Source organism: Thyridium curvatum (assembly GCF_004353045.1).
Source record: "Thyridium curvatum strain D216 chromosome Unknown NODE_64_length_252902_cov_84.359145, whole genome shotgun sequence".
Taxonomy (NCBI): domain Eukaryota; kingdom Fungi; phylum Ascomycota; class Sordariomycetes; order Thyridiales; family Thyridiaceae; genus Thyridium; species Thyridium curvatum.
The window spans coordinates 15,308-41,706 of NW_022156819.1; the positions used below are offsets into that span (position 1 = coordinate 15,308).

The 26,399-nt window shown below is 56.8% G+C and overlaps 5 protein-coding genes across 5 annotated transcripts; 3 read left to right on the top strand and 2 right to left on the bottom strand.

The window, feature by feature from the left end:
- Positions 1-178: 178 nt before the first annotated feature.
- E0L32_009107 (uncharacterized protein) lies at positions 179-3,679 on the top strand (the record flags this gene model as incomplete). The annotated part of the gene is made up of 6 exons (XM_031144036.1): positions 179-326; positions 455-679; positions 748-1,366; positions 1,424-1,573; positions 2,058-3,196; positions 3,534-3,679. 6 exons carry the CDS (start codon positions 179-181, stop codon positions 3,677-3,679), a joined length of 2,427 nt encoding a protein of 808 aa, XP_030991345.1.
- A 548-nt stretch (positions 3,680-4,227) lies between these two features.
- On the bottom strand, positions 4,228-7,191 carry E0L32_009108 (uncharacterized protein; the record flags this gene model as incomplete). The annotated part of the gene is made up of 2 exons (XM_031144037.1): positions 4,228-6,160; positions 6,266-7,191. 2 exons carry the CDS (start codon positions 7,189-7,191, stop codon positions 4,228-4,230), a joined length of 2,859 nt encoding a protein of 952 aa, XP_030991346.1.
- Positions 7,192-19,383: 12,192 nt separating this feature from the next.
- E0L32_009109 (uncharacterized protein) lies at positions 19,384-20,381 on the top strand (the record flags this gene model as incomplete). The annotated part of the gene is made up of 3 exons (XM_031144038.1): positions 19,384-19,550; positions 19,615-19,833; positions 19,901-20,381. 3 exons carry the CDS (start codon positions 19,384-19,386, stop codon positions 20,379-20,381), a joined length of 867 nt encoding a protein of 288 aa, XP_030991347.1.
- A 1,400-nt stretch (positions 20,382-21,781) lies between these two features.
- E0L32_009110 (uncharacterized protein) lies at positions 21,782-23,216 on the top strand (the record flags this gene model as incomplete). Its single annotated transcript, XM_031144039.1, has 3 exons — positions 21,782-21,872; positions 22,033-22,185; positions 22,342-23,216. The coding sequence occupies 3 exons, from the start codon at positions 21,782-21,784 to the stop codon at positions 23,214-23,216; spliced, it is 1,119 nt and encodes a 372-aa protein (XP_030991348.1).
- A 769-nt stretch (positions 23,217-23,985) lies between these two features.
- Positions 23,986-25,998, bottom strand: E0L32_009111 (uncharacterized protein; the record flags this gene model as incomplete). Its single annotated transcript, XM_031144040.1, has 1 exon — positions 23,986-25,998. One exon carries the CDS (start codon positions 25,996-25,998, stop codon positions 23,986-23,988), a length of 2,013 nt encoding a protein of 670 aa, XP_030991349.1.
- Between the last annotated feature and the right edge of the window lie 401 nt (positions 25,999-26,399).

The window sequence follows — 26,399 nt, forward strand, 5'->3', positions numbered from 1 at the left end:
CAATCCCGCCTGAGGCTTGCCTTGAACCTCCCCCACCGAGACATCACCACAAGTCTGTCGCCCGCTGCCGACTTCTGGACTCGATGCGCCGATAAGCGCCCGCGCACTTCCCTTTTCGCCCGTTTCCCTGCGACACCACGCATCCTCATTTTCCATACCCATACTCCCCATCACAGCCATGGCCATCGCTCGGCCCGTCCGGGTGCTGACGCTCGCAGCCGTCGTGCTGTGGTGCGTCTTCCTCTGGCAGATCTTCAAGCCTTCAGTGCCCGTAACCAAACCCGGTGCCGGCCTCGAGTCGAGCGAGAGGGATCCCAATCTTGACCGTACGTGTGTTATGGGAGCACTGGTTCACCCCATAGCTTCTCCCCTAGATCTTCGAGCTCCTGGCTAACATCCTTGCGTCTGGAAACAATAGCTACGGGTGAGCCGGAAGGCATACTGCGTTATGCAGGCGATGGGTATAAGCCCGGAATCGAGAACTCGGACCGCATCAACGCCACCATACTGTCGCTAGTGAGGAACGAGGAGCTCGATGGCATTCTACAGGCGATGAAGGATCTGGAGCGCACATGGAATCACAAGTTCAACTACCCTTGGACCTTCTTCAACGATGTCCCCTTCACCGAGGAGTTCAAGAAGAAGACGAGCGAGGTCACCAAGGCCGAATGCAGATACGGTGCGCGCCACACCTGCCCATAGTTTCTGATCTGTGCCAAGAGCAAAAGCTGACATATATCCCCACAGAGTTGATTCCGAAGGAGCACTGGGAGGTACCCTCGTGGATCAACATGGACCTCTTCAAAGAATCGGTCCAGATTCTCAAGGAAAACGACATCCAATATGCCGACAAGGTCTCCTACCACCAGATGTGCAGGTGGAACAGCGGTCTGTTTTACAAGCACCCTGCGTTGAAGGACGTTCAGTACTACTGGCGAGTCGAGCCCAACGTCCACTTCTTCTGCGATGTCGACTACGATGTGTTCCGCTACATGCAGGACAACAACAAGACGTACGGTTTCACCATCAACCTCTACGACGCCCCGAAATCGATTCCGACCCTGTGGCCCGAGACGGTCAAGTTCCTGGCCGCCCATCCCGAGTATCTTCACGACAACAACGCCCAGAACTGGGTTACCGACAGGATACGACGACCCAACCACAATCAGCTGGCCAATGGGTACTCGACCTGCCACTTCTGGAGCAACTTTGAAGTTGGCGACATGGGCTTCTGGCGAAGCCAAGCATACGAGGACTACTTCCAGCACCTGGACCGCGCGGGCGGTTTCTTCTATGAAAGATGGGGCGATGCTCCCGTCCATAGCATTGCTCTTGGTCTGTTTGAGGACAAGAGCAGGATTCACTGGTGAGTCTTGGTTTGCTTGCCCAGCGAAGCATCTTGTACTTTGACAACTAACACAAGTCCCGTGCTCAGGTTCCGAGATATCGGCTACCAGCACATCCCCTTCTTCAACTGCCCCAACTCAGGGAAGTGCAAGGGCTGTGTGACAGGCCGCTTTACCGACGGCGAGGCCTGGCTCAATAAGGAAGACTGCAGGCCCAACTGGTTCAAGTACGTCGGCATGGGCTAGACGTGCTTGGAGTGGCCTGCACACTTGCGCCTGTGACGACGTTTTCTTTTTCCCACCTTGCGGATTCACGATATCCCCCCCGCTTGTTCTTGTAATCATAGTTGGCTTTTTTTTGAGTGGATAACATGCGAAGCATTTGTTCGTTCTTTCTGGCGGAAAGATGGACGAGGTGTTGGGGCGTATGGCATCTGGCGAAATGCTTTTTTCTGCCATCTTTAGACTAATGACCATTGCTATTAGACAAAAAAGCTGCCGAGCTACGTCTCGGGTAGCCATCTGATGCTGGGCTTGTGAAATGTGTGATATGCTTCCGACCTGTCTCTGTGTATGAGCCGAATAGCCTTGGAACACCTGCCTGCCACACACAGACCTTGTATAATTTCGGCTGAGTAAGAGCCCTCCTCGGCATGGGTTCGTGTAAAGTAGATCTACATGCTGAGAGCAATAGTTGAAACGGTCAGTCAGAGCCATAGACCGTGACCACCCCCGACGACCCGCCGACGCAAAACTGGTCCCCCCATCCGCGCTCCCTCCAGGCAAGGCAGCTGATGACGTTTCTGCGCTCCTTCTCCCTGCCGTCCCTGCCCACGACCCTCTTGCGCGCCGCCTCGCTGCCCGCCGGGCCCCAGGGGACCGAGATCCTGGCCACGAGCTTGCCCGACAGCACGTCCCACGCCCACACCCTGCCGGCCCCGGTCCCGTCTTCCCCCTTCTCGTCGCCGGCCACGACCCAGCGCTCCCCGCCGCCAAACACGCTCTGCACGCGGAGCTCCTCGTTGCGCCACGTCTCGTGATCGTCGCCGCCGTTCCCGCCGCCGTAGGCCTTGAGGCACGCCCCGCTCTCGCGGTCCATGAGCCGCACCCGGCTGTCGAGCGAGCCGACGAGCACCGACTTGCCGTCGCGCGCGAGGCCCAGGCTCGTCACGCTCGCGCCCACGACGTCGGTCGTCACCCGCCCCGCGCGGACGTCGTACGCGCGCACGCGCCCGTCGACGCTGCCGGCCAGGACCTCGGCGCCCCGGACGGCGAGGCAGCTGACGCTGTCGCGCGCCTCGGGCAGCGTCTGCACGGGCTTGGCGCCGCCGCCGCCGGCGCGGCAGTCCCAGAGGCGCACCGTCGTGTCGAAGCCGCCGCTCGCGAGCAGCGCGTCGCCCTCGCCGGCGAAGGCGACGCAGTTGACCCGCCCCGCGTGGGACTGGGGCCCGCCGCCGAAGCGCCGGATCGTGGTGGCGGTCGCGACGTCCCAGAGGAAGACGAGGCGGTCGCCGCCCGCCGAGGCGAAGCGCGCGTTGTCGCCGGCCACGTCGATGGAGAGCACCTCGTAGCCGTGGGCGGCGTAGGTCTGGATGAGGCGGCCCTCTGGCACGGCAGCCGCCGCCGCCGGTGTGCCGCCGAGTTTGTTACTGATGTTGTTGTTGCTGCTGTTGTTTGCTGCGGGGTGTACAGCCGTGGTGGGCTGGGGGTTGTAGAGCCGGATGGAGCGGTCGGCGGAGCCGGCGAGGATGTAGGTCCCCGGCGAGGCCGAGTATGCGACTGCGTGGATGGCTCCGTTGGCGCCCAGCAGCTGCGCCACGGGCTTGTCAGGGAAAGCCATTCTTTCTCTGGTTCGTCGACTCGTGCACTTCCATTGTCATGTGCGGCCTCAGGAGAGGTACATGCATGGGATGGCTTGGAGCCTCACAGGTTCCAAATGGCAGGTCGTGACTTGAGAGTGAACGATCTGTCGATATGCAAGTGCGAGCTCAGTTTTGGGGGGACGTTAAAAAGAAGCTTGAGACAGTGGACCAATCACTCGCGGAATCTACACTCTGAAGACGCTAGCAGAAAACGGTCACTCCGCACCAAATGCTACCGTCACACAGTCACACCGACAAAGCACACCGTATTATCAACGTCCAACCATGGTCATGAAACCGACTTTGTTTACTTAATTGCAATCAGATATCGAGGACTACCGCAAATTTCTCCCTCCCGGTCATCACAACACAGTGAGGATCACACGTCGCGGGCACGATCACACATTACAAAATAGATTCAAGATGAGTAAGCGTTTTGCGCAAGAGACAGAGATGAATGATGATGCTTGAACACCAGCTTCTCCCTTCGCTTCGTCCATTTTAATTCTTGGGGCCCTGTCGGCCGAAGAGTGTGAGGAGAAACGAAAAACGGTGCTCTGACCACCACCGGCCACTGCGCCGTCTAAAAGCAATATACAGGGTATTTGATAGTAATAACACAGTGAAGGCCAGTGCCTCCCTTCTCCTCTTCTCCATCTTCTTCCAATCCCGCCGACCTGCCTTCGTCAAGAAAAGAAAGGCCTCTCGCCAGGGCTCATGAAGTAAAAGGGAGAAAAGCGGAGGGAAATGATTCGTATGTCTCTCCCTCTCCTCCTTTACAAGGAGAAAGATGTTTCCATCTTTGTGTGTCTTTTATCTCTGTCAGACATACCCCAAAATCGCTCGAAGAAAACCAACAGAAGAAAGCCGATGCCACCCAGTATGACATGAAAACAGCAACCAGATGATCAGTGACAGAAAGTCCAACGCCGAAAAAGATGCAAGAGGTAGAGATGGTCATGAGGAAACAATGAATAGGAAGGGGGAAAAAAAAAAAGAGAAAATTGACGAAATCCACCTCAAGCATACGGCCCGACGCCCGTATAAACACAGTCCATCTCACGCGGGAACCGCCCCTCGATCGGCTCCAGCACCTGCCACCGCCATCCTGGCGCGACGCCGCGCCCACCGCCGTCCTTCTCCTGGTACACGCGCACGCCGTGCACGGCACCGGGGCCCGCTCCCGGTGCGGAAGCGAACCCGGGCTCCAGGTGCTGCTCCAGCGCCCGCGCCAGGCGATCCGCGCGCTCCCGTAGGGCCGCGGCGAAGACGCCCGCCTCGCCGCCCCAGACACCCGCCACCGCGTCCGCGCCCGCCTGCGCCGGGACCAGACTGTCCAGCAGCTGCGGCAGGTCCGCCATCGCACCCTCGGCAGAACACACGTCCGCCGCCTCGAGAAGCGCCGCGGCCGCAAACGGAGGGGCGGGAGTGGTGTTCGAACCGGCGTTGCTGCACCACAGGTCGAGCAGCTTGTGCGCGTGCGTGCACGCGGCCCGGCTGTACTGCGCCCGCGACGCGGCCGACGTCAGGAAGCGTGCGTGCACGTGCCGGTGCAGCTTGATGACCGTCATGTGGTAGGCAAGATGCATCGCGACGAAGCAGCCCCGGTCCTCGGCCGCCAGCCCCGCCCCAGCCGCCGCCGAGTACACAAGCCGCGCGGGCAGCGACGAGTTCCAGTCCTCGAGTCGCGAGATGATGAGGTGGTGGAACTTGATAAAGTCAAAGTCCGAGTAGGTGCCGGCCCGGTTCGCCACGCGGTGTGCGCAGGCCATGACGTCGCCCCATATAGCCGCGATCTGCACCAGGTACCCCATGACGCCGACGGGCGCCCCGCTGCCCTGCCGCTGCTGCACGGCCGAGAAATTAGGCTCAAAGGGCGGCGTCGCGGCCTCGGCCTGCTCCTCAAACGAGCTGGTGTCGCACGGCAGCCGCAGGAAGATGTCCTCGGTATTGATGATGCTAGGCCGCACGGGAAAGGCGCCACCAAGCCTCTCCAGGAGAAAGCACGCCCAGAAGGTCCGCCTCCGGCACTCGGCGTAGCCGTGCCTGTTGAGACCGTAGGGAAAGCTGTCCATACTGGCGTCGGGTGACTTCTCAAACTCGACGTTGAGCTGCAGGCTCGAGGCCGCCGAGATGGCTCCGCTGAGCATGTCGTCCGCCGCGCCGGTGTACGACGTCGAGGAATAGTACAGCGAGAGCACGAGGCGAGCCTGCACGAGCTGTATCGACAACTTGGCCCGGTCCATCGCGTAGCGCGCGACCTGAGCGTACTCGTAAGCGATGCTACTCTGCTCACCCGCAGTGGTCGTCGCGGAACCAGCACCGGCTTCGGCGTTGCCCGCCGAAAGAGCCACGCCGAGGGCGAGGATGCTATAGACGAGCATCGTGTCTTCTGATGATTTCCTGTTGTGAGCTGCTGCGCTAGTCTGTAGCCAGGACTTGAAGGCCCGGTCGGGGAGGAAGCGCAGGGCCGCGCTGTCCATGTGGACGAAGAAGGAGGCTACGGTGGTGCTGACGGACTGAGGGTCGGAAACGTACGGATCTGTATGCCATGCCCGCGCCAGCACATCCTCGTGCAGCCGTGGCAGTTCGGGCCTTGGTGGCGGCTGCTGGTAGTGATGCTGCTGCTGCTGCTGCTGCCACGGCAGGGGCAAGCCTCCGGTCCTCGGCAGCTCCGAGGGGTGCCCCAACGATGGCCGCTGCGCTCCTACCTCTCCTGCTCCTCCCAGTGGCGGCGGGAACTGCTCGTACCCGATGCGCATCCGCTTTGGCGGTCCGCCTAGGTTCTCCGGGCTGGCCGGTCGTAACGTCGTCCGGGGTGACACCGATGCACTCGAAGTGCTGCCTGGTCTTGGGGAGCCAGGCGGCGGCCTCATGAAGGACCCCATCCGTCGCGACGACTCGGCCTCGGCCGGCGGTGTCGAGGGGGAAATGTTGTGAGTACCACGGGGACTGCACCATTCCCAACGAGATCGTCAGTCAACTCGCCCAGTTGAAGCTCAATTTCCTCCCGTTCGGAGGTTGGTGGGGGTTGAGGGGAATAACAACAAGACTTACGCATTCTTAAATTTGCAGATCCTTCCGAACTTCTCGCACTGAACGCACCGCGGGTAGTCGGGGTCGCACTTGATCTTCTTCTCCCGGCAGGTGATGCAGGCGATCGCCAGCCGCTTCCTCGGCTTGCCCGCCTTGGTGACGCCCCAGTGCGCATTGACCGGCTCGCCGTCGATGACCGTCTTACAGTGGCTGCCGTCGTCGTAAAAGTAGCACAGCCCTTCGCCAGGCACCTCGGCCGCGCGCACGAAGCGCGGGAGGAATTGGCTCCCCGTCCAGATCTTGGGTCCCAGCCCGTCCTTCGCGGGGATACCCTCCGAAGCCGCCGTGCTCGTCGGTGTCGGCGGTAGAGTTCCCGATACGTGGTGCGGCCGCGGGTGGCTCGAGTACATTCCCCCATCCTGCTCGGGCTTCGGCGCATGCATATGTGGTGAATACCTATCTGGGGGAGGACGGAAAGAGCCAGACGGCTCCCTGCTGCCCAGCGAGTACTCGTTCGGGGTGGACCACTGGCTGCCTGGCCGGTAATCGGACTGCGGCTCCGGTCTATGGTAGTCGGGTTCCCGGCCACGGGGTGAAAGCGGTCCAGGAAAAGGGGTCCGGGAGAGGCTGGGGAAAGTGCCCCTTTCGTCGAATCTGGGGGCATCAAAGGCCGTTGTCCTGGGCTGTGAGGATGATGAAGATGCTGCTGAAGGTGGAAAGTAGGATGACGAAGAGAAGGATCGCTCCGGCGCAGCGCCGCCTTGGGGTCGGTCCAGAGGAGAGCTCGTAGAATAAGCCGCGGGCCGTTCAGACAAAGGCGAGTGAAGCGGCCGGGGGGCCCCGAGCTGGCCCAGCAAGCTGCTTAATGAGGGGAGCTGCTGTCGAGGAGCAGCCTGGCTGCTTTCTCGGCGGCCTTGAGCCTCGTCCGTGCTGGGGGCGGACGACATGCTCGGGTTAGTTGGCTGATCATAGCTGGACATGGGAGGAGATATGGGAGCAGCCAGGCGCCAGGTCTTGTCCTCGGACGGCCTGGACGAGCTGGAGGGCGAGGTCCCTGAGCCTGTTAGCTCAGGTGGGGTTTCTGGGAGGACCAAACGACGATGAGGTTCGAAGCTGGATAGTATCCCCATTGAGATCGATGCTGCTCAAGTCCGGGAGAGACGCTTAACATATCCTGAGGGGTTGTGTGGGTGTTTGGAGAGGATCGAATGCCCAAAGAGGTTGGTCGTTCTCTACTTTGCTCTCTCTTGTTTTCAAGACATGCACATACACACTCCTTTGTCTCTTTCTATCCCTTCGCACGCGGAAAAGTCCCAGGAGCCTGGGCCTTTTTCGTCCTAAGGAGAATGACACGGGAGAGAGCAGGGACTCGCTCGCCTGGTTATCCGCCGGGTAAAGGTAGTCCAGCGGCGCAGCTAACAAGCACACACAACGAGAATGGTGAGGCAGGCTTGCTACCACACTTTCTTTTTTTCTTTGCTTTCTCCTCTGACCGGGTTCGCCAAGGCCCAGAGAAGATGATTCGAAGAAAGGAGTCGAGAATTCCGGATAATTGATCCAGGGCTGTCAGTCGGCGCAAGCAAGGTCTGGCGGCCGAGCGGGAACGTCGTCGAGGGTTCCCGTCTGCGGGTTATGCGCACCACATTGGAGGGGATGCCAACGTGCGCGTGTGTGCGTGTGCGTTTGCGTCTAAGTGTGCGTGCGTCTGTGTGTGTGTGCGCGCGCGAGAGAGAGAGAGTTGTTTGGTCTGGCGAGAAGGAAGATGGTAAGATGTAAGAAAGAGGTGTGGCTGAGTGTGACGGAGACGGGCGGGAGGGAAGGAAGGGCACAATTGGATATTGTATATCCACAAGGAGAAGGAGCATATACCGACAGTCCTTCTCGGCCGGCGTCTAGGCACTACGGTTCCGACATACACCGAGAGTGTATATCTGAAAAAAAGGGAGACTACGCTAAAAAGGCATGTTGGAGATGATTAAGAGATGGGCAAACTGGATCTCTGGAGGGCCGGGGGGTGTCGTGGGAAACGGAAGGGCTGCCGATGTAAGTCGACTCCACGGTGCAACCAACAACAAAAAAAAAGATACCGATACACAGGCAGAAGCTCGAAGGGGCTTGGCGAGCAAACCCCTACAGGAAAGTAACTACCTAGGAACGGCGCAGCAGCACCAGCAGCGTTGCTTGGGAGTCGGGACAGGGCTCGCCCACATACACGGCTCTATTTCCCTGGTCCAGGTGTCACTCCACAATGCAGAGAGGTGCCGGGGGTGGGACGATGAGGTTGCGTCCCAAGAACCCAACATGAGCGATCTTCTCGGCAGCACGGCATGGCTTGTCGTCCCTTTCGGGGAGTAGTGGCTGTACTTAGCGACTGGTGGTCTCGAGTGAGGCACGGCTGTGGAGGGGACTAAAAGCACTAGACTTGGACCCGGTGGCGCCCCATGCTCTGTAGGAATTCTAGCTTCCCAGGCTCGGCCGGCTGTTATGGAGGAAATCGTTTACGGATTACGGAGTATGTAGGTACATGTGTGGAGAAGGCGTGTGTCTTGACAAGCGGCTCCAATGCCCAATGCATCGTTTCCCTCCGTCTGGAGGACAAACAGGGAGACAGGCTTGGCCTACGGAGCAGCTAACTTGCTTGGGGCGTGTTGGCAGCATGCCTCGCCCCAGGGCTCGGAAGTCAAAAAATGCATGATACCTGCCTAGGAATGCTCACTGGTCGGGAGCCAGGGGTCTGCGTATCGGTGAGATCATCCAGGGTTCAGGTTGGGGGGAAGGACGGGAGTGCTTTCGAGAAAAAGAGACCAAGATTCCCACATGGGCTTGGTTTTGGATGGTACTATTGGGCCAGGAAGGGCAGGTGAGTTGAAAAGGTTCCCGGGGTGTCGACAGGGTTAACAGGTAAAGAAAAAAACGTGGGAATGGTAAGCATTTCGACATCGAAACAGCCACCAGGGGGGCCGGCAGTAAGATTAGCTACGTAGCAGATAGATGGCCAGAGGCCGTGGGACTTGAGGCGCACTGTCGGGGGAGCTCCGGTTGGCAAGATCCGAGAGAGACGCTGCTGGCTACAGAAGAGAGAGAGGCAGCTAACTAGTTCATAAGAGGGGGCCAGAGCCAAGCCGGATGGAGAGAGCAGCACAGTCGTCGTGACTCGTGCGTGCGTGTGGCCAGGTATTCCGGGTAGTCCTCGTACTCTTCGTACTCGTCGTAAAAGAAACAAAAGCGAAGAGACTAATCCGTAGACTGCGCCGTAGACACAGGAGCAAACACGATGACCGACCAACACCCCATCAAGCACGCGGCGGCATGACGGGAATCTGTTGCGAAAGCGTATCCTAACACGCTCCGCTGGCTGGCTTGGCGGGAGAGCCTTTTGGCGTCTGGGATATTTGCCGGATCAGCAGGATCACGGCCCATCTTGCCAGCCTAGCCTGGAAATCCGGCAGCTCTAGCAGCAAAGCACTGACATCAGCTTCGGCTAGAAATGCAACGGCGTCGTGGGGACTGTCTTATTTCCCTGCTAGGCCCCTTAGCAGGGAGGGGAATGTCCTGATGTGAGAGATGAGAGGACACCTGGGGGGCTGTGTGGAGAGGCCATCAGCTAAGCTAGCAGCGGCATGACGGACGAGGCGACCAGAGCGGCGGACTGGGTCTCGCGGTGGTTGTGGTGGTGTACCTACTCCAGTAGATGCAGTGCAGCACTTGCTCGGGCGGATCTTAATACCGTACATTACAATGGTAGGTACTTTGCCCAGTGGATCTGAAGAGCCGTGCTCCGTCGCACACACTACCGGTAGGTCCAGGGAGTGATCGGCAAACGGATTGGTCAGTGTACGGGGTAAGGCGAAAGAGGTGCCGCGCCGGTGCTTGGTCTGAGCTCTTTGCCGCTCGTCAGTTTGTCCGAACTAAAGCAGGCGTCGCATTCGCATTGGCCGCTGCTCCACGACTTGTCCTGTGGATGCGGGATGCTTGATATGTACGAACGAAGTACCGACAGACTGGCCTGTGCTGTGGACGAGAATAGGGGCGGCAAAGGGGGCACAGGCGGCCCTTAGATCTGAGTCCGCATGGTCCTGAGAACGGGCAGAGGTTGGTCGCAGTGCAGCCCAGTGTGCAGTGTGCAGTGGCTTTCCCTTCCGTTGGGACTTGCTGGATGACACATGACGGCGTCGAGGATGGTGTTGGTAGTGGTGGGTGGTGGTGGTACCTCCGTAGTGGTGGCTGCATCCTCCTCAAGGATCCATGGATACCTACCGTGCCGTCTCATGCTCCACGCAACTCTCCAGATGCCGGCCATTGGCCAGTGCTTAAGCCAGCGCCATTAGATCCATCTGTATGAAATGGATAGCCCTGGTAATAAGATGTCCATCTCGCTGGCTTGCACCGGGTCGGGGATGCACGCGTACGATGGATGTCATGGCGGCCGGTATGGGCGCTGAGCACATGCATCCATCCCTCTCCCTCTCCAATCTTCCAACAAAAGGTTCAGTCAGTCAGAACATGCCCCAGCCAATGTGTTCGTCCGGTCGTTTAGACTTGAGCCGGTACGGTAGTAATGCCACCGCACTAGTCCAGAGCTCTCGCCTATTAAAGCCGCATTTGCCCAAACCCCGGAAAACCGAACAAGCCGAGAGATAGGTACCATCTCAGCAGCGACGATACGGCCACCAACACGGGTAGATGCCAATATCGGCATAAGTACCTCAGGTAATAACAAAGCACATCCATCCGCCCAATGTTTGTCTGATACTTGCATGGATGGCTTCGTCGATCACCAACGCCCAGCTCCCAACTTCTCCGCAGAGGGTTGTTTTCGGCATGACGAGATAGGTAGGTATGTAGGTCTCTCAGAGTGACCTTGCAAGGGACAGATCAGCTATGAAGTAACAGCTGTTGCTAGCGCTGGAAAAGGGGTGGTTTTCCGTCTCTCCTCCGTAGAGATTGACATCCGTGGTCCATGCGTATATTCCCTGTGTCGACTCAGCGGGGCCGAGCCTTGTTCATCTCGGGGTCTTGAATCTCGCCGTGTCCCCTCTAGCCTGCTTTTTTTCTTGTGTTTTCCCTCAAATGGATGTTGGTTGGTTGTGCGTGACAGCGAGGCACAATACGTCGAGAGAGGAAAGAAAAGCCGGACTCCTCTCTGGTCTCGTCTCTCGTCTCGTCTCGTTTTCCTGTCTAACCAGTTCAGTGCATTGGCTCAATGTCAAGCCAAGCTGTGTGTGGGAAGTCCGTCCTTTACCCCCCTCATCATGGCGGCACCCCCCTTGCGCTGAACATGCAATAACACAGGCTAATAAGACGGGCCCGGCATGTATTCCTTAGCTCGATCCCAATGCCCTGGGAACAAATTGTGGTGTGACTGGAAATAACTGGCATAATGAGATAATAAGGCATGGCACCGCGGCACAATGTCACCGTAGCACACACCAATGCCATGCGCGCCGGCCCCCCGATGCAAGAAGCGGCGCGCGCGCGCGACAAAGCCCACCCCAGTCTCCTCGCTGTTTGCTGAGGAACGGCCGTAAACCCCTCGGACAGACCCCTACTAGGCTACCGATAGAGCAGCCGAGCTAGAAACGAGGAGGAAGCTGGTGCTGCCCTTCGACGCCACCATCAGCACAGTCGGACACTGGGTGACTGGCAATCTCCGCACACCTACTCGCCAATTTGAGCTGCCTAATGATTCTGTAGCCAGCCTTGGCGCCATCATTTTGCAATGCCATCCCATCCCGTCAAGGAATATCCGTATGTCACAATAATGCTGTGGCGGGACGGACGGACGGGGAGGAGGGTACCTCGGTTTCCTAGAAACACCCCGTGCCTTTGCGTGCAATGTTGCACACTCTCCCTGAGACATGCCTCCCTGACGTTTTCCTCCGGGTGCAGCCAAGACAGTCCGCGACAGAAGCCACGCTCGAATCGAGGCAAGATGACTGGTGATCGCTCGAAACGGGATAAACACGGATGCGAAAGAATGGCATTCATGATCCCGACTTGCCTCCGACGACGATCTCCCTCAGGTTTCAGAATACCCATAATAAAAAGTCCATGGCAGAAATGGATCGTCGCCGGTACTGACGGAGTGCTCTCTTTTTTCGCGGGTATGCACGGCGCGTGGTGCTGTAAATTTTGGGGAAGAAATAACGTGGCCGTCGCACCTTTGTCTCCACCGGTTCATGCTCATCAATCTGCCTTTTCTTCCTCACTTCAGGGCTGGCAATGCCGAGCTTCCCACCCCTCTCTGCTTGACCTGGAATACCTAGGCAGGCCCTCTTTTCTAAAAGTACCACCGCCTCTCATTTGCAGGGGCCAACCAACATGTTCGCTGAGCAAGGCAGGTAGGAGTCGGCAGGTAGGTTGGTGCTCCACGGAGCTGATTAGGCGGTTCCGTCGATGCAAGACCAGCCATGCTGAAATAGGCAATACTGTACTGTCCCAGCATTGGCACCTCCGTTCGACAGTCGCGGACGGGACTGTGCCTCATGACGACAGTAAGCGCTGGTCCAGTTCTGGTGCGCTGGCCGAGATAGTTGCTCGTCGTCATCAGCCACACACCACATGATATTCGAAGTGACGGATGAGAAACCCGTTTTCTGTCACTGGCAGTGCCTCTGCAGCCCGCCCCAATCGCAGAGCATTGCTTTTCCCAAGCAAAGCCCGAGCAGGGCCCTGTGCAGGTCGCCCAAATACCGTGATTGGTCTCAAGCAATTGCCGTCGTTAATAAGCCTACGGCTCTCGGCTGCGGGAGCTCCACGCCCCGTCGCAAAGCCCATCGCTTGGAGAAAGCAGCTATTGGCCACCGGACTTAACACAGTTCCAGGGCGTTGATAGGTGCCTACTGTACCTAGGTACGTAGAGGAGGGTTGAGTCGCGGCTTTCGCAACCCTAAAACACGACCGAGCCGGCTGGTCCTTTTGCATCCCCAATCAGGTCACCTGCATGGCGCTATCCCGGGATCCAGCGCGCGCTGTAGCATGATAGCCGTTGACTAGCGAGACTAGGTGCCTGCTAGCCACCTAGCCTGTAGCTGGTTGTTCTTGGGACGAGTATCCCTGCTCAAGCCCCCTGGTAAACCTTGAAGGCACGTCGTCCCGTTGTCAAGATTGCCTCCCCTGGTACCGGAACGCTGCAATGCCGCTAGCCCAGCCAGCTCGCGTGGCGTATCTCGGCCGACACCCGTCACTCCTTCCAGGCACTGTCCGGGCCCGATCCGTCCGTGCACAGTAATCCACAGTACCCTGACGGAACAAGGGTTTGGTGGATGTCTCCCGAGATGGTGCCACAGATAGTTAAGAAGAGTCCTGAGGAGGCACGTGGGAGGTAACAAACAAGAGAGGCAATTACCTACTCCGTATGTGTGAGGCTTCCAAGCATAACCAGCGCCGCAAAGATGGTGCAAGCAGCTTTTGGAATTCGGGAGCGGAGTTGGCATGGTGGCCCAGCTCTACCGTCCGTCGGCGATCTGTTAGTAAATGAATCCTTGTCCGACGTTGGCCCGAGTTCTCGCCCTCACGGAGTAATTTTGGATGCTTGTTGCACATATCCGTCTCGGGTAATTTCTGATCAAGACCATCTCCGCCTCTCGCCCCTTGCGCCATTGGCTGCTCTTTGGTGATGCTTCCAAGAATAGTCGTTAGCGAGCTCATCGAGCCATGTTGTGTCACATTGCGCGCCGTTTATTTCAATCCAACTGCCATCTGTGCAGGCGGTATTTCTTTTCTGACGTAGCCCAAGTGATTGATATCAGCAGACCACTTGCTGAATGTGTGCTGAGGTGCCCATCGCTTCCTCTTGGCATGGGTCGGCATAACAGCCAAAAGCCACAACGCGCACCTTGTACTGGTGAGGCTAATCATTACCGAATGTCCTTATTGTACTTACAGACGCACGGGCAGACCTCCAGTCCAGGGCCTAGGTCATGGAACGGGCGATCCCTCGAGAGCGGCTCGTCCCTCTCATCACACCGGCGAACGCTGGACTTTGCACCAAAGACCCCTATTGTAGAACAGAGACACCACCGAATTGGAGTGACCTGGCAGATGTTACGTTGATCTTCTGGTAAGGTGTGGTACGAAGGAGGTACTCGGGGAACGGAGTAGCTCAGAGTGCGGTGCCGGTGTAATTAGTCCGTATCCGGAGAAAGGTTACGGCCATTGCGATGCTACTTTGCAACACCACTGCCATGAGGGTGTGCAATGACGCAGAGGCCCTTTAAACCTGGTGAAAATCGACAGAGGGCTGAGATCGGTAAATGAATTGGAGTGATTGGGGCGGCGCGTGTGTAGATCATGGCCCGTGGACCTTCAGCCACCAAGAGACCACCAGTGAGCACCTACCGTTCGAGGGACCCTGCAAGGGCTAAGCGACATTCAGGACCGCTATGGAGTTGCAACGCGGATGCGGGGACGATGCCGGCTGTCCTAGGCGATGAATTGGGTAAATCCCGCGAGTATATACGAATCAGGCTTAGACACTCGGCTTTTCAATGGTGCGAGAGAAAAAAAAAAAAAAGGGATCCATCACTGATAGAGAAAGAGGGAAAAAAGAAAGAGGAGTCTGTGAAAGGGGCTTCGGTAATTCCAGCAGCGAGTGGAAGTCGTTCCAAGTCGTCAGATCCAACGACAGATCTCCCGTCAGGTTGGCGTTCTCGTCCAAACGTGATCGACACGCCTGATTTGTTTGTCGAATCCCAGGCGACCAACGGGCAGATGTAACCAGCCATGACGACCCACTCGCTTCGCCAACCTTCACATGCGTACCTACATGTGCTTGTACCTACTTGTAGGTCGGGAGTGACCTCTGGCAGCAGCCAGGCGAAATCTCAACCAAGGCGCCCCTCGGCGATACTTCAATATTCCTGGCTTCTAGAAGCCCGGATGCACCTGTGGAGGGCAGGCTAGCAAGGTTGCTGCATCAGGAGGATGCAGCCGGTACTCGTCTCGTTCATTTGTGTGAGACTGTTTTCCCGATAGGTACCGAAAAGGACAAACCTCCGCTCCGCTTGCTTGCATTCTTATGGAGGGAGATACGTTAGTGTGGAAGCTGGGGAAGTGTCACGGTATCGAGGGAACCTTCGGGAGGCACGCCGCTTCCCGTCGTGGTAATCCTTCCAAGCGTCCAGTAGGACGGTGGATAACCTGATGCTCCATCAGCAGAGCGACAAGTCAATTGCAGAACCAGGATATAATAGGCGAGGGAGGGGACAATTGGGAGAAATGCCGCAAGTGCAGCGGTGCGTTTCCCCAATCGAGGGCGATGATGACCAAGGAAACTAACGAAATGTGGCCAGTGATCAGTGGGCTGCCCTGATCTATTTTTAGGCGGTGCTGATATTATCTTCGTCAAATGCACCAGGAGACGGCTCCCACTTAATCTCGTCGTTGGCTCGTGTGTGGGAGGTAATAAGGGTGGTCTTGGCTTTTGGGACCAATCACTGTCAACGTGTGCCGCAAACTTAACGGGCTGGCTGTGACCTTCACATCAGTCGTCTGTTCGTAGGATACACCACGACTCTTTCTGGGAAATTCGTCGTCTGAGGACAGGCATTTCTGTCCTCTCCCAAATGCCGGCATCGTGTCTCTTGCCCGTGTACCTAGTCAGGGTCCGAAGCATCATCATGGCCCTGACGTTATGTTGGCTAAACATGACAAATTAGGTACCTAGTTGGTGGTGGTTGGTTGGCGCGATGTTGGCGCGATGTTGGCTTCTCGAAAGCATATGGACGCTGAGAATTAGGCTGTTGTCACGAGGCGAGTAAGCGAATCCAAGTGCAGGAAACGTCAGGATCTCAGTCCCGAAAGGTGTCAGGGATGAATGCATGAGCTCGGCAATCCGTTCCGCCAAAAGCGGCCGGACCCTTGCTCTAAGCCATCCCTGATCAATGCCCTCGACAATCTTTTGCGCCATGTTGGCTGCTCCTGATGGAAGTCTCACTGAGTGTGTCCTTCGTAAATCGCACTCTTCCATCTAGGCGCACCTATCACACTTTCGGAGGAGGCCTGAACTCGACCCCAAGCTACTCCGTGCATTTGTGCCAAGGTGCCGGTGTCAACAAGAATCTTTTCAAGTCAACACCCTGGGTGTTGGAGGCGGACAGGACCTGCGCCTCGGCCCTCGGTGAGAGAAGCACTCAGCTGCAGGATTAATACCGGCATAATATCGAGCTGCAGTGACAGACAATGAATTGAGGGTATTGGTCGGTCCGTATTAGCTAATATGGGAGTGTTTCCTCACTACTGAACCAGAGGTATGTGAAGGTAACCACTAGCATCCCCTGCGGTTTGTTGGTTTGTTGCACAGAACATCTCGCATAGAGCCCTATACGAAATATATCGGTTCGGTGGATAATCGAGGAATGAGCTTCTGGTGTCCGGTTTCGAGCACAAAGATCCAGAAGCGGTCTCCAAGGATGGGTGCGAGTCACAAAACGACCTTCCTAAAACAACAGCCCCCATGTCGTATTCCCTAGTTGCAGTATTGACAGTGGTTGCCCCTGGTCGATTGAAACGCGAGTTTGCTGAAGCAAACTTGACGAAACGACCTGGAGAAACGGACGGGGACCAGACACAAACGTATCTTGGCGGTACGTAGTCAATAGGTACTGGCCCCAGAGCCTTGAAACCTAGCATGGGTAAGGTAATAAGGGGTCTTTCTCCAACATGTCTGGTGCGTCGATGTTGCATTTCGGACCGACCACGTGCTTTACACCGAGACTAGACCACTGTAGTATTTGAGCTCTCCCAGTGCAAACAGCGAAGCTATCTTGACGGCCTAATAAGCACTGTTGAGTTGCTTTGACGAAGGGCTCAACAACCTTGCGGAGTTCCTTTGCCTTGGGAATAGCAAATGATGCATGAGGTTGGCGTGCGCAATCTACGTTGGACCCCTCTGTCGCAACGAACCTAGGACCCCTGACTGTAGATCGTTTTGGCGGTGGACTTGAAAAGCATCGCGAGTCCGTGGCGGAAAGAGGTATTAGCCTCTACTGGATGCGCCTTCTGTCGGGTTGGCGGACTGTCTTCCGTAAGGGGCCACGAGTATGGGAGCAACATTGCTGGGTTGGGCTTTCTTTCCCTCGATGCCCTGGCTCTTGATCTTGAATTGCAGTGCGTGCCTCTGCGCTTGTGCGGCGTAAGCGGATCCGGGCCTTTTCGGTACTTGACGCATCAGAGGCACCGAAGGTCTCTCCGAGGAAGACGATTAGATGCCAACCCGGTCAGGGGGTGTTGATCAGACCAAATCCGCCGAGAAGAGACAGCAAGTGTGGACCGTCTGACTTGCTCCTGCCTACTTCCTCTGGTTGTGATTATTTTTATCCTCGGCGGTCTGGTGCCTCACATGTCGAGGATCGGCTGGTATGAGGGACTTGACCTTCGAATCCAGTTAGTGAGATAACCCTTTGCCTAGAAGCCTAGTATCAGACTCAGTCCCAGACAAGATGATACCCAGAATCCATGTCTAAGACCGCCAATACGTACCTCTAGGTCTTGCCGTAGGGTGGTGTGAGAGCACCAACACATACCATGGAGCTTAATGAGGTTTTCAAGGAAGCCAAAGCCAGAAATTTTCCAACCGTTGTCATAAACCTTATCTGCATTCGTACCTGAGAAAGGAGTAGACTGGTTCGGATCGTGTGAAACTGCTTTGACACGACTGACCGGACAAGGCCAGGGCTGCTCCAAGATACCTTGGTCCTTCGCAAGGGACGGGAGTTGGTCCTCGGGCCCCCAAGTCGGTAATGCAAGTTCGTCAAGCTTTGAGCCAATCTCAGGACGCTGAGGATTTGCATCTCGGACCACGGACTGGTAGTTTTAACGATGCGTTCCGAGGGAATATTCAGATACTGTTTGAATTCGAAGACTCCTCGACAAGTAGCGACTAGGCATATCGAGAGGGGATGCCATCAAGGATAGTGATTTAGTCATCGGATATGTCCCGAGAACAAGAGTTGCTCACTATTCGCATACACTCATTAATGAGATCGAGAGTTGAGAGTGTCGAGCGGCGAGACTGAGGGTGATTCAAGCAGGCATGGTGCCCTCTCATAATCGCCAGTTACCGACGGCCTTAGCCAGGCCACATTATATGCCACGAAGATACGGAGGGTGGCATATTTGGCAGCGCAAACCGTAGGTGCTCGTATCTTCTGGTTGGCAACATCAGCCTCAACGTCAACTCGTAGGAATGAACCGCACTCGGCAATCCGGGGACAAAGGAATGCAGGTACTCACTTACATGGCCTCTGGCGTTGATTTAACGAGGCAGGTCTCCTCTTCAAGTTGACTACGTGATCGAGAATCACCTAGAGACTTCAACGGGAAAGAGAACAAATTTCCAATTGTTACCTCCAAAACAAGCCAGTGAATTTCAATGAACTCGAGTGAAAATGCATGCTCCTGGTTCTTGGTCATGAGGAAGGAGCTGCACAGTCAATTCGCGTGACCATGCGCGTGATCATGCGTATTGCGAGCACAGGGTAGGTGAGGCTTGTCGGACTTGCCCGTTATATTCTTTGATATAAACATGTATATTTTAGGAAAGAGCTACAAGCATTGAGGAACAAAGAGAAAGCGGTATGGGTCTGGAATACGCAAGGAACATGATTGAAATGTCAACGTGACGAGCATTGTAACTCTGGGCAGTGGAGTGGAACGGAGTGTGCTGCAAAGTGCATGTCGTTGTTTTGAGGCCATTCGGGATAGCTGATGTTGGGCATGAGCTCAATGTAAACGCCCAAGGCGGCTCTGTGCCGTGCCGCGCCGCCGTAGTGTCGGCCATGTGGGGACCCGGCGACTTGCAATTGGCTTCAGAGGCTCACAGGCTACACGCTACGAGTACCTAGAAGCTGGGCTGAGGTAATTCGCGTAAACCGTTTTCGACCACGCGGCCTTCCGACTCCTCCGATCGCGAAAAAAAGCCACCTCCCGTCCAAAGTATCCCTATCAACCCGGCGTTGGACTCGCGGACCTGGCACAGCAATCACCGGCATTCTCTCCTGTTCTTCCCAATCGCCATTCGCTCCTTTACCGTCGCCATCGTCCTGCCAATCCCTGAGCCCATTGATCCGACCACACGAAGCCGGCGCGCGTCCACCCAGCGTTTCTACCCCCCCTTTGAAACGGAGCGAGTCGCCGTCATGTTGCAGTGGTTAAAGGCCTTCGCGGGCTATGTCGCGCCCATCTTCCTCATCATGTCGCCGGTGCTGTCCTACAGCGACCAGGCCCTGTCTATGCATCGCAACAAGTCGAGCGCCGGGTTTTCTCTGGACATCCCCCTGATCATGCTGGTGGCATCCTTCTTTAGGTCCGTCCCCGCTACCACCACTCTGGCCATCGCGCCGCAAAGTCGTTAACATGTCAACCCAAAGGGTGTTCTACTATCCTGGCGCCAGGTTCGACACTGCCCTCCTCATCCAGTCGTTCCTTATGATCATCATGCAGGTTCTCCTCCTCAAGATTGCGCTCGACCACCGAGCCCCGCCAGCTTCCAAGGGAGGGGAGGCGGCACTGCCTTTCGCGGGCGTACAGGACGGTGCATGGGAGGCGAAGAGGCCCTACGGCTTCTGGCAATGGCGGTCTCCGAAACCGTAAGCAGCGGATTGTTCTGAGCAGACAACCACCTCTGGTCAAGCTAACAGATGGCTCTTTCGTTAGGTACTGGCAATTCCTGCTCTACATGTTCATCACTCTGACCGCACTCGAACTCGTCCTCGGCCCCTTCCACGGAATCTACCCATTCTACTCCTCTTTGATCGGCTACATTGGACTTTCCGTCGAGGCGACGCTGCCAATCCCTCAGATTATGAAAAACGCTCGGTCTCGGTCGGTCAAGGGCTTCCGATTCTCTGTGGTGGCTAGTTGGTTGGCTGGCGATGCGATGAAGATGTACTGGTTTTTCACCTCGCCGACGCAGATCCCCTGGGCGTTCAAACTCAGTGGTATGTTCCAAGCTGGCTGCGATGCTTTCCTGGGCATCCAGTACTTCATGTACGGCGACAGTACGACCCCGGTCAGAGGCCAAGATGTACCCATGGGCTGGGCCGCCTCATATGAGCCCAAGCCTGGCTATATTTCAGGCCGGGCGACACCGACTGGCAGGAGGACTTCAGCCTCGGAAAAGAGAGGGCTGGATTAGAAGTTGGAATTTGTGCCCGCCATATTCAGATCTTGACCGGGCCACTTTCGGCCTCTCACACGGAAGAAGACGGGCGTGTTCATGTAAGTCACGAGTCGATGCTGTATATGAGGCCAAGAAGATGGAAATACCCGTGTGTGGCTTGAATCGCTTTGTATCTAATATGATCAAGGCCGTTGGGCACAGCGAAGAAGCCACCGAGCTTGCCTGATGTTGACCAGATCAGCCAAGGGGAAACGGTGGCAGGGATAAACATCCCAGCTCGCCCCCGCCAGGTTTGCCAACATCGTTAAACGATGTTAAGCAATACTCCCAGCCACCGGCTTGAAGACGAAACACGGCAACCACAGGCAGGCGGTTGACTAAATAGAAAATGATAGAATAATAGAGATACCCAAAATATTTAATGTCAAATTTCAAGGCACCATTTTATGGTAAAAAGTGGTGCTGGCTGGGGGGATGCTGTTGTGTGCTCTTGGTATTGCACTACCAAAAGTGCACCACTGGTCGCGCGTCTGCTGAGAGGCCCGTGTGCCGAATGTCGTCCTCCAAAATTGAACTTCAGTCCAGACTCAACGCCAGCTCGAAGATCATTCAGAGACCAGGCCGACTACGCTCACTTTCAAAAGGGAGGCCGCAAAGTCAGATCGGGCTTTGCGACCAGGCCTGCGTTCTCTGCCACTTCCTTTTACTGAGTGAGCCATTGTTGTTCCGGTGAATCAGACATCTAACAACAACGCCCAGCCACTTAGACCACCCTCATTCATCTCATCTCTCAACTTCAAACCCCAAGACAGTCTACTCCATCTGCAAAACTCCAGAGCAGCCCTTCTCATCTCCCTCACTCTGCTCTGGAATCCCCGTCCCTGGGCTGTTCCCTCTCTTTTCTCTCTACCTTCCACCTTACGAGACCTCCTTGATAGGGGCCTACATTATCATCACCACCGGGTTGAAGCTCTTCAGGTGTAAGCACATATAGAAAAAGGTGAGTTGACAGTCAAGATCACACCCACCAATTTCAGAGCAGACCAGTTTGTTGTGCCATCCCTTCCCAAACATCCTATAGCACTACTATCTACACATTCCCACTCTCCTTTCAGCTTCTCCTCGACCCCTCGGAGCAAGTTCCCTCAGTGTCCATCCTTCCCACCGTGTCTCATCTCCCCCGACACTCTTCGCGAAGGGGCATATCCTGCTCCACTTGAAGACTTCTTCTCTTCTCTCGCTCCTCACTCTGACCAACCCCTCGCCTTCATTTCAGATCCCACTCCTCAGGATCCCAACTTTCAACAAACTCATCCACCTCGATCCTACCCAAGATCTGCTCCTGCTTCCTCTCAACAGCACCCATCTGACTCACCGTCCTCGCTGTCTCGGAACTAACGCCAAAAAGACTCATCATGCCGTCCAACTTCAAGACATACGAGGCGCAGAGCCGCCTGCTGGCCGCGGTCCTGGCCAGCGATCCCAGCATCAAGTTGAACTTCAAAGGTACGGTCCATCTTCTTGACTACTACTCCGCCTCACTCTGCCAAAGACATTTCCAATGTACATGTACACAACTCTTGCCCTTCTCAGACAGTGGTTCTCCTTTCGTCTGTCTTCCTCCTTCGAAAGTGCGCAACAGACCTCTGACCGAAGTGGTTTACAGCCATTGCTAAGCATTATGGCTCTGACACATCCATGTCGGGCATTGAGCACCGCTTCCGGCCCATCAAGAAGGCCGCAGCCGGCCTTCGCCAGGTGGTCGCCGAGGGCAAGGATGCAAAGGATTATGCAGCCTGCGTCACCATGAATGAGAAGGGTACGATCCTTTTCATTCGCACCTCTGAGACCAGGGGGCCGTTCATCTCAAATCTCGTCATATATCGCTGTGCTTTCTTACCGTTATTGTGTTTTCCATTTTTTATCAAAGATCACGACAGCTGACATCTCCCTCTTTCTTTTCTTTGCATCGCAGAGATCGCCAAGTACTTCGGCGAGTCCACCCCCATGGGCATCGAGTTCCAGTTCCGCTCCATCAAGAAGGAGGCCAAGGCCCTGCGCGCCGCCCACGACTCGGGCAGCCCCATGCCCCCGACCCCGTCCGCCACCCGCACCTACTCGGCCGCCTCGACGCCCCGCAAGCGCAAGGCCCCCTCCTCCGCCGCCAGCGCCACGCCCAAGTCGGCCGCCACCACCACCCCGGGCACCGGCACCAAGCGCGCGGCGGCCGCCGCCGCTGCCCGCGCCTCGCCCGCCAAGAGGCAGACGCCCGCCGCCGCTGATAAGGACAGCAACGAGTCGACCGAGGACGAGGTCGACTACGACGCGCTCGACGTCACGCCCACCAAGCCCTCCGTCGCCGCGACCGCGGCCGCCAAGCGCCAGAGGCGCGCCTCCACCGCCGCGAGCCCCATCCCCGACGGCGACGGCCTGGGCGGCGACTTCGCCCCGCCGGCCCCCGCGTACGCCATGTCCGGCGCGCTGCCGACGCCCCGCGCCACCGGCGGCACGGGCAGCAGCATGCCCCCCGAGGTCAAGATCAAGACTGATGTCGACGAGGACAACGACGACGACGGATTCGCTATTGTCGACAAGCCCGTCAACTGGCCCTCTTCCTCCCTCCCGGGCAGCCGCGCCAGCCAGCCGCCGCTGTCGCTGTCGCAGTCCCAGTCCCAGTCCCAGCAGGCGCCCGTCTTCAGCCAGCAGAGCACCGCGAGCTCCATCTTTGGCGGCGGCAGCTTTGGCAACCGCAGCTTCGGCAACGGCAGCGGCATCAACCACGAGGAGATTGACTACTCGGCCGGTATGATGAGCCACGATATCTTTGCGCTGGAGGATGGCGAGATCTGAGCTGGTGCTGTAGGAGGTGGAGTATGACTTTTGCACGAGGGACGACATCTCACCGGGCGATTGCAGCGAATTTGCGCGTTGATACGGGGAAAGAATCACAATGCTCTCTACTCATGGACCAGATTTTGAGAGACCGGGATGCTACTACGAAAGACTGCGACGTTGATTTTTCTTCTCTGGGCTTCTTCATTCGCTCCTAGTAATGAGCCAAGAATGGCAGAGACACTGCACAATACCCCTTTCCTCTTTACGGCACTACGAAGATACACCAACTCCCTTTTGTTTTTTACCAGTCCACATCATCGAGGACTTCATGTACTTTATGCAGACGATGTTTCTTCCTAGTCTCTCGCGTTTGAGCTTCACGACGGTTCTCAGAAAAAATAATTTCCAGTCTCACAGGAAGGGATTGGTCGCACAGCTCAGGCGGATTGTTCGCCCATAGATAGATCATTTGATCCACAGGTTGTCTCGATATTTGCAGACCAGCAAGATTTGTTTTCTGTTCCAGAGAGATGTCAAGGGCTGACCGTTCCGGCTGGGTCGCTCGAGCAGGACAGGTATTCCACAATGGGCACACATTCATACGAAGACACTCGAGAGCAGACAAGACTATCAATAGCAGATGCGATGGATTCTCATTTCTTTCGCCAGTAACTTCCAAGTTGCCCTTAGTACCATGCTCCCCGTGCCCCAATGGAAACCCCACGCTCCGAAATCCTCTCTCTCCCCTTTTGACTACCAAATAACCCCGGGTCACCCAAATCCCTCACTGCGACAGCAGCTCCCACAGCGCATCGCTCTCGACAAAGTCGTGGTGGATCAGGTTCACGAGCCAGTAGCCCGACTTGATCCCCTCGAGGAGCCTGTCGCTCTCCGACCCCTTGGGGTACACCTTGGCCCACTCGCCCCAGATGCCGAAGGCCTCCTCGGCCCACGCCCGGAAGCTGACCTCCTCGATGATGGTGGGCGTGATGATCTCCTTGGCCGGGAACACGCCCCAGGTCACGGCGTTGGTGCTCGCCTCCTTGACCTCCTTGTCGAGCCCGCCGCTAAAGTCGGAAGACTGGAAGTCGCCCGTGGCGTTGGCCGCGTAGAAGCAGATGTGGTTCTTCATCTCGGGCCGCGATAGCCTCTCGCGGAGCACCTCCCACTCGGAGTCCATGATGAAGAACTCGACAAAGGCCTTCTGGAAGACGAAGCCGTGCTGCGGTCCCCAGCCAAAGATGGGGTCCTCGGACTTGAGGCCGTTGACAGCAGGTTGGGAAGCCACCGTCCACCAGCCCTTCGAGTTCAGCTTGATAAGCTGCCCCGTGATGGTGCCGGTCTCGGCGTTGAACTCCTCCTCGCTCCAGGGTATAGCGCTCAGCTCTCCCTTGAGGTGGCGCACAAACAGCTGGCTGATGTCGTCTTTGGTTGTCGGCGTGCCCCAGTGCTTGAGCGCTTGTGCTACGGACATGTGCAGGCTTACGCCATAGCCGTCGATCTCACCATATGCAGGAGACCTCGCGTCACCCCACCTTCCATTCGGAAAGTCATCCCAGGTCGCCTCCCTGCCCAACACCCCCTCTCCCTCTGAAATGGCCAACGTGTTGGCCCTGCTGTTAACAGGTTCTGCGGGCACGCTGGCTTCGAGGGCCGTCACCTCGTAGTCCGGGTGTGATGCGGGGCCGGAGACGATAACCCTGTTGCGCGGGTCTGAGTTCATCGATGATTTGCGGGTGCGAGAAGAGGCCTGACCAGCGCCCGATGATCCAGTGCCGTTCACTTGGATCGCAGGTACGGCCAGGGACGTGGCATCATCCACGACGGCTGATTCGGTCTCCGGGGTGTATGGAGGGATCAGGCCTGTCCTCTCCACGATGAACGAGACGGCCTTCTCCAGGTTGAGCGTATAGAAGTGGATGCCCTTGGGGCCCTTCTTGCCAGTGAACTCTTTCACCTGCTCAACGAGTTCGCTCACGATGTCCACGCCCACCGATTTGACCTTCTCATCGTCTTTCTTGACCTCATCCAGACGCGCCATGAGTGCATCCGGTATCCTGGCATGGCTGAGCTTGGTCGTCCGCTTGATCATCTGATAGTTTTGGATCGGCATGAGGCCGGGTATTATCAAAATGTCCTTGAACACACCACTGGGGTGCTCTCGTAGTGTCGTCTCGAACTTCTTGTAGGCCTCGATGTCGAAGAATAGCTGCGTCATGATGAAGTCAGCCCCGGCCTTGGTCTTCTCGACCAGGTAAGGCAAGTCGTGCTCAAGGCTCTGGCCCAGCGGGTGGCTCTCCTCCGCGTGGCCTTCGGGGTATGCTGCAACACCGATGCAGAAGTAGTCGCCGTGGTTTTTCCTGATGTACCGAACGAGATCAATCGCCCACGTGAATTCTTGAGCGCCCTCCTGGACCTCCTCGCCCTCGGCTCTGTACTCGGTCGGCCGGGGAGGGTCACCTCTGAGAGCCAAGATGTTGCGGATTCCCAGCGCCTTTGCGTCCGCCAGCGCATTATCGATCAGGTCCTTGCTCATGTTTGTGCACGTCAAGTGCATACATGTCGTGACGCCGAGCTCCCTCTGGCATATCTCTGCCAGCTCCAGCGACTTTTGGGCAGTCGAGCCACCGGCGCCCCAGGTGACATTAACAAACAGGGGCCTCAAGGCGCGCGACATGCGGTCTAAGCGATATCGGAGGTTCGAGAAGCCCATGGCGGTCTTGGGCGGGAAGAACTCGAGAGAGAAATAGCTGGCGTCGGGCGGCAGGGCCGCGACCTTGTCGGTGATCTTGTCCATGGCGAAGGGAGTCTCAATCGCCCAGGACACGGCGGTTCTGTGTTTGTGGTGTTCGGAGGTTCGGAGATTGAACGGTCACTGCTTCAACGGCGCTGACCTCGAAGAGTCAAGGCGAGAAGGCGAACCTGGGCGACAGACCGGCACAGGATATCAGCCAACAGCTTATACCCCAATTGCCTTGTACAGAAGTATGCGATTCAGTTCTTCTGGGACCCAGGTTCTCATCCGCGAGAAGAAAGAGGAGATTGGAGTCACAAGATGAAAGAGAGGAACGAAGATGGACGGGCGTCACTCCCGGTGCCCCGCTGATATTCTTTGTCGCGGGGTTCATTATCCATCCATATCTGAAGTGCTTACAGAGAGTCACTAAGGCAGATATCTAGCGGCTTTGTACGGCCAGG